At 35.0% G+C, this 7,891-nt stretch overlaps 1 protein-coding gene across 1 annotated transcript in view; it reads left to right on the top strand.

The window, feature by feature from the left end:
- Positions 1–6,733: 6,733 nt before the first annotated feature.
- The window catches only part of LOC126703705 (dehydrogenase/reductase SDR family member FEY-like), a 31,910-nt gene continuing 30,752 nt past the window's right edge, over positions 6,734–7,891 (top strand). The window contains exons 1-2 of the mRNA XM_050402763.1: positions 6,734–7,264; positions 7,345–7,462. Of these exons, the coding sequence (XP_050258720.1) occupies positions 6,926–7,264; positions 7,345–7,462 (457 nt within the window). The 5' untranslated portion in view covers positions 6,734–6,925. The remainder of the gene's footprint in view (positions 7,265–7,344; positions 7,463–7,891) is intronic.

Raw genomic sequence — 7,891 nt, 5'->3', positions numbered from 1 at the left:
AGTATAATAACTTGTTTCACATGCTTGGATTGATAGATTAATAATTAGGGCTTATGTCTTAGTTGAATCGCATGAACATTTATGAGAACTTGAATATGCATTGATGCATAGGTACTGAGGTGTTTTGGTGCAGCGAGGTAAGTGAGGTAAGTCATGCATATGAATATGAACATGCATCTTTGAATATGATGATTGGTCTCCTTTTTTGATGAATATCATGATGCTATATTTGAATGATTGAATATGCTTGATTAAATACCTTGTTAATGCCATCACCTTGGATATGCTTACTGCCCTTGAATATATTTTGCTAAATGAATGGTAAAGTTATGCTATGGATGAGGGGGGACATTTGTCATGTTTGGATGTTAGATGCATGTTAGTGTGTGTGATTTTAGAATAACATATTAGAGGGCCCTTTGATGGGAATAGGATTTAGAACACAATGAGTGGAGGCTGACCTACGGGTCAGTGGGGTTGGGAGCCTAACACCTTCCTATCCCCATACCTAAACACTAGACATGTGTTCCGCTAAAGATCAATCCTTCCACAAGGGCACTACATTTATGGTTCCTAGACCTAATCTAAATGATGACTCCATTTACACCCTCTGCCACGGTCCACCTTAGGCCAAGGCGTACTTCCCACAAATTTGGAAAAGCACAAACTCATCATGGTCCCTTGCACCCATAACGGCGACTCCGCTGGGGATGGAGAAGTTTGGCTCCAATGTGTTCCATTTATAAATCCTAACTATAGATACTATATATTGTCCGCCCTCAATTTGCATGCTGGACCCCAAAAATTTCAAAAATATTAACTTTTCTCCATGGGGCCACAAAAACATCTAGATTAACATGGCACAATCCGTTCGGACATTGAAGCACTTGAAGTGTCATTTCAGGTCAAATTGACTAAAATACCCCTGGTTAACCCTGGGCTGACCGAAAGTTAAAGTTGGTCAAAATCATACCAAAACAACATTTTTCCTGCTTTTACATCAAACGCAAGCTACTCAAAAATTTTCATCAATTTTGACAAAGTTTGACCCGAGGTTGACTCTCAAGGACACCAAAAACCATAATTTTGATTTGTCTGTTAGAACGGGTTGAGGCCAGCGTCATTGTAAAGATTATTAAAATCCTTTTTTAATGACTATTCATGAGTTGAAATCAGAGTTAAAACGGTTGAGATATCTCAAAAATTGGTTGGAGCGTGTCAGCACATTGTGAACATACATGTCACATCTAGCATACATGTCAAATCATCCTAGCATTCATTTAGCATGGCATAACATAAACCCTAGTATGCCACTACCATCTTATCATCATATCCCATCCAAGGCAGAAGCATATGAACATCAAATCAAGGTAGAAACAAGACAAATCATGTTATCACCCAAAGCATTAAGAACACAATTGTATCATTAACCTAAACTAGACCATGCATGTACATTGTGAATGCATGACTTACCTTTACTTACCTTGCAACAACTCAGCACCTATGACATCATGCATGAACATGTGAATGAATGGTAAAGCATCAAAGTAAGAAACTTTAAGAGAAAACCCTAATCTAGCATACAATAACAAACAAACATGTAAACAGAGAAAATGAGAACTCAAAAGCATACAAGAAGGTTAAAACAAAGGCATATGATGTAAATTAAAAGAAGGAACAAAAGCATAAAACTTAAATTAGGGTTTCTAGGCATGAATATGCATGTGCATACATAGACCTACGTAGACGGGCCAGTTGTATGCATACGCATACTTCGAGCTTGCATTCTCATGCAAGAAGCACACACATGCAAACACATTGTAAACCTTAACCCATAAACAAAAAAGTAGAAAAAGACTTAAAACTTAAATATAACATCCTATCATCTCAAAACAAAGGGGAAGCAAAACCCTAATCTAAACAAACATGTTATAACATAAAAATAAAATAAAATAAAAATAAAAAAGATCAAAAACAGAATCAAAAGCACAAATAATAGAGAAAGCTTGAAAAGAATACCTCAAAGTAAAAAGCTCCTAGGCTTGATTTTTGACCATTCTCTTTAGTCAAATCTATTTACAAATCAATAAAAATGCGATTAGTAGTCTTAAAATTCAAAGATCAAGGCCAAAAAATGCCTTAATCAAATAAAATTGACTTAGGGATGTTTTGTAAAAAACTCCCTCTTTGATTCACTATTTCTATTGAATCTTAGTATTTTCCCATGGGATTTATGTATGTTTTGAAAATGTACCATGTATGGCTATTTATATTGTGAAAATAGGGGTTTGGAACAGCTTCTAAATGATGTTGGTTTCGTTCCAATTCTCAATCCTTAATGTAGAAAACTTGCTTTTCATAGGTTTCTGAAACCCTACCTGCATGCGCAGGCTCGTGCTTGTGTACGCAAGCTTCAAGGGTGTGTACGCAAGTTGAGGATTTCCTTTGGCCGTTATTTTCTAAAAATAGATTTTTTGCTCATTAAAAAGTTATATTCTCCATTTTAATACCTCTTAAGTCAATTTGTAATCTGATTAGGCCCTAAACCAACTTTGGGTCTTTGAATTTTGGCATCATTAGGGAACGAGGGCCCGAGTCGTAAGGGGTACAAAATGAGATATCTACAAGAAACCCAAAGCCCATCGTAGGCACTTGCGCCCACACCTACCACTTGGCCATTTAAGCTTGCCTAACTCCCCTAAGTGGATCAAGGCCCCAAAATATTTCATAATAGGGATATTTATATACCTATAAGATTGTTAATAATTAAATACTATCTAGTACATACAAAAAAATAAAAAATTAAATTAAATGAATAATGTTAGGGACACAAAAAAAATGTCATAATAATTTCACAAGATTCTTATAATAATATGTATAGGCGCAAGTGGCCGCGATAAGTGGTTTCCTTGTCCGAAGTATGCCTTGGCCTGAAGTTGACTAGGCTAAGGGTGAAGATGGAGTTGCCACCAATATTAGGTCTAGGAACTATATATACAGCGTCCTTGTGGAATGATTGATCTTTACTAGAGCACGTGTCCGGAGTTTGGGTATGAGGATGGGAAGGTGTTAGGCACACAACCCCATCTGACCTGTGGGTCGGCCTTCACTTATTATGTTTCCAAATCCTAATCTCATCAAAGGGTCCTTTAATATGTTTATTCTACACACACACACACACACACACAAACATGCATCTAATGCCCAATTATTGTCCCACATTCAAACATGGCATAAGACCCTATCATTCGTCTAGCAACATATATTTAAGGGTAGCACGACATCATAAGGCAGCAACACATCACAAACATTTACAAGGCAAAAGGCATCTCAAGCATATTTGTTATGGTATTTAAACAAGCTTGTTCAATCACTCAAGCACGGCATCATAATATTCATCCAAGCATGCTCGTCATGTTATTCAATCATCTCATGTTAATCAACTAAATGCATGTTCATGTTCATATGCATGGCTTGCCTCACGTACCTCACTACACCACACCACCTATGCATCAATGCATATTCATATTTTATGCATGTTCATGTTATTCTTTAAAGCACATAAACCCTAATCATTCATCTAATAATAAAGCAAATAAAACATGTTATCTCAGTTACCTAATGACCTAAACATGCAAAACTAAACCAAATAGAACCCAAACATGTGATAAAAACTAAACAAAGCAAGCAAAACATGAAGAACCCTAAATCTAGGTTTCTAGGCACTAGCATGCGTGCACATCCACTAGCAATGGGGAAGAGGATGAGCGGTGGTGGAAAGGCGACGATGGATGGTGAAATCCGATCTAACTTGGTTGATCTCCATTGATCGAATGACTATTCTCTTTTTTGAGATTTGGTTTATCTCTCTCTCTCTCTCTCTCTCTCTCTCTCTCTCTCTCTCTCTCTCTCTCTCTCTCTCTCTCTCTCTCTCTCTCTCTCTCTCTCTCTCTCTCTCTCTCTCTCTCTCTCTCTGTTTGACGAGAATGAAAGGGTTTGTGGAAAAAAAATGAATGGCCTATATGTAATTGGAATAAAACGTATGGATATCATTCTTATTTTGTTAAAAAAATTAACGATAAGTCTTATTTAAGAAAAATTGGTTATAAGTTGATGAATAATGATAACAATAATCCCTTAAATTAAGCTTATTTAAGTTTTTTTTTTAAAGGAAATTGATTATAATTTAATGAATAATAAGAATAAAAAACACTTAAAAAATATTACCATTTGTTTTTTTTAGAATGAACAAATTACCATATGAGAAATATGACTATTGAAAAATTTGAAAATGTTATCGCTATGCAATTTAAAAATATAGTATAGTTGAGAATGAATAAAAGAAGAATAAAGAAAGATTAAAAAAATAATAAAGAAAGATTAAAGAAATAATAAAGAATGAATGAAGAAATAATATTTTAATGAGATAGAGAAATTATATAGAGTTTGTTGAAAAGTGTATTTGAAAAAGTAGGTAGATAAAAGGTAAATATAACCATTCACTCTTTATATAGTACAAAAATTTGGAGACCTCCAAAACTAAATGGTTTGAAGACAAACTTCGGCAGTGCAATGTTTTTAGATTCAAACGAGGCGGGAATCGGGGTAATTGTTCAGAATGAGAAGGGTGAGGTGCTTGTAGCTCTGTTAGAAAAAATAAGGGTATATTTGGTAACTATTTTTTCCCCTTATTTTCTATTTTCAAAAACAATTTTCTATTTTTGAAACTAAAAAATTTGTTTGGTAACTCAAAATGGATAACAAAAATTGTTCTCAAAACTCAATTTGTGAAGGAAACTGAAAAATGCAAAATGTTGTTTTCAGTTTTTAATTTTTAAAAGTAAAAAAAAAAACATGCATTTGATTTAATGAATCTATCTCATTTAATGAGTTAGCATTATAGTTCAAATCCTAATAACAACATATTTTAGTATTTTTAATTTTTTTTTTCCAAAAAACTATTTTTTTTTAATTTCAACTAACTAAACATGTTTTTGATTTCAAAAATACAAGAAAATTGTTTTTTTCTTTATATTCCCAAAAACAAGTTTTTAAAAATAGAAACCGAAAACCGTTACCAAATATAACCTAACTTTTCTTAGTTCAGTTGAGCTGCTGGAGCTATTAGAGCATCTCCAATGGTATAGCTAAACCCAAAATTCTCTCTATAATAGAGAATGAAACCATAATTCATTGCTCCAACAGCCTCTCTACTTCTCAAAAAGATTTTTACTCATGAATAGTAACTCATCAAGTTTGATGAGTTACTGTAGATTAGCAAAAGAATTTATCACATTGAAAAATTCTAGAGCTAACTTTTTTATGCCAACATGAGTAAAAGAAGAACTAAAAAAATATTAAAGAAATTATGAAGAAATAATATTTTAATTAAATAGAGAAAATATAGAGAATTTGTTAGAAAATGTATTTTATAAAGTGGGTAAATAAAAGGTAAAAGTCACTGTTCACTCACCAAATAGTACAAAAATTTGAAGAATTTGCTGGAGATGCTCTTAGTTGCTAAGAGGGCCTATCAATTTATCTAAGAGCTAGGGCTAACTTACTCTATCTTTGAAGGTGATTCGGAGCTAGTCATTGAATCTTTGTCAAAGGGGGTCTTGTCTTTAGCTCCTTTGGGTCATTTTATAAAAGACATCAAGTCTATTTTGAGTGCTTTAAGTTCTCATTCTCTCTCATGTTAGGCGGTAGGGCAATTATATGGCTCTTCCTTTAGGCAGGAGAGCAAGATTTCCTTTTTCTTTGTTAATCTGGATGGAGGATGTTCCACCAAACATTTTGTTTTTTGCTGTGTTTGTTTCGGGTGTAAATGGAATTAGGAAAATATTTTACATCCTGATGCATGTTTGGGTGCACATGTAAAATAAAGTCAAATTGAAAATAATAAAATTTGACCATAAAATAAGCTCTTTGACTTGTAAAATGTTTTACTCTTCTCATTTACTTTCAAATCATTTTCCAGACTCGCACACTCAAAGAGAGAGAGAGAGAGAGAGAGAGAGAGAGCTTGAACCGAGGGCAATCTCATCGCAATCGCCGACTCATAATAGCCACCTAAAGCTCGTCGTCACCGCCATCTAGATTGGAGCTTTGTCATCTTGTTCTTGTTGCCGCCGCCTTGTAGCTCGTCTCTTCCACCTCTCTTGATCTCATCGCCACCGCCTTCTAGATCGACCCACCCATGACCAATCTTGTTGTCACCTCTAAAGATCGTTGTCATTGCCTCTAGATTGACCCCCCCTCCCCCCTGACTTGATTTCTATCTCTTTCTCGATCTACCTCTTTCTTTCCCTCAATCTCTTACTCTTTCTTCCTCCCTCTCTCAATTTGACCAAGTTTGAGAGTTTAATGAATGGTTTTATTTTGATTTTTGTTTCTTTAAGTTTATATATTGAAATTTTCTATTATAAAATTTGTTTAGAAGCCGAGAAAATGTGAAAAATTAGTAGAAAATTTGCATTTTCAGAATGTTACCAAATATCAGAAAATATTTTCTAAAATAATTTTCAGAATGCAACTAAACGCTAAAAAATATTTTACACACAAAAAATAATTTACATGTTGCCAAATATAGCCTTGAATCCTCGTATTCTTCTGAATTTAATTTATAGGCCTAGGCCGGATTCTAAAAATATATATATATAAATATATAAAAAAAAAAAAAAATATATATATATATATATATAAATAAATAAATTTGGAGATACTATGGAGATGGTTTGAGTCTGACCACTCTCTAGTCACTCCCACCGCATCCGATTCCAATCAAAGCATTAATAATGTGGTTTTAGAATAGTAGCCATAAACTAAAAATTATCGGTAAATGGTCAACGCAGCAGTGAGCTGAGCCTACAGAGAGAGAGAGAGAGAGAGAGAGAGAGAGAGAGAGTTATAGTTTCTAGTTTCGATGGCAACGAAGCGGAAGCAGAAAAAGAAAGAGGGTTTGGGATGGATAGAATGGTTGAGAGGTTGGATGTATTTGATATACGAAATGCTGTTCCAGAGGATCTCGGCAAGCCACTTGCACAACCCCATGCCTTTGCCTCCCGGGCTCAACGATCTCACCTGCATAGTCACCGGCTCCACCAGTGGCATTGGCCGTGAAACCGCTAGGCAATTGGCGGAGGCAGGGGCACACGTCATCATGGCTGTCAGGAACCCTAAGGCCGCTCACCAATTGATCCTCGATTGGCAAAACCAATGGTCCCTTTCCGGAGGAGGATTGGCTCTCCCTCTCAATATTGAGGTCCTGCTCAATTCAATTCTCTCTCTCTCTCTCATAAATTTGCTTCCTCTTATGCTTTTTATTTATTTTTATTTTTGAAGGTTATGGAACTCGATCTTCTCTCATTGGATTCCGTCGCCAGATTCGCCCAAGCATGGAATGCACGTTTAGGACCTTTACATGTTCTTATTAACAATGCCGGAATATTTTCCATCGGAGGTACCTTCTTCTTTTAAATGTTAATCCTCCTCTTTTTACAGCACTATTTTAGTAGTTATTTTGGAACACATGTAATCTATGATTACTTTGACTAAATTACTTTGAATCCTAGTAAGATGACAGTCTTTATTTTTGCCGGTTTGTTAATTCTAGACCATTAATATAATTTCTAGGCAATAAAACTACTGAATTATTCGTAATTCAGTATTTTAGGGGCTTTGATTTCATAGTTTGGCAAAGATGTTGATTTATTCCTTGGTAATTACATGTGTGTGTGTGTGAGAGAGAGAGAGAGAGAGAGAGAGAGAGAGAGAGAGAGAGTTGTGACTGTGATCCATGAATTGGGTACTCAAGTTTCTTGTTGACACACTTTGGATGAAAAAGCCCAAAGTTCAAACATGGTTAATTCAAGCTGAGCTCACTGGACAT

This window comes from Quercus robur, chromosome 10, assembly GCF_932294415.1.
Source record: "Quercus robur chromosome 10, dhQueRobu3.1, whole genome shotgun sequence".
Classification (NCBI taxonomy): domain Eukaryota; kingdom Viridiplantae; phylum Streptophyta; class Magnoliopsida; order Fagales; family Fagaceae; genus Quercus; species Quercus robur.
The sequence above is the reverse complement of the archived record's forward strand: the minus strand, read 5'-3'. Positions and strand labels throughout refer to the sequence as shown.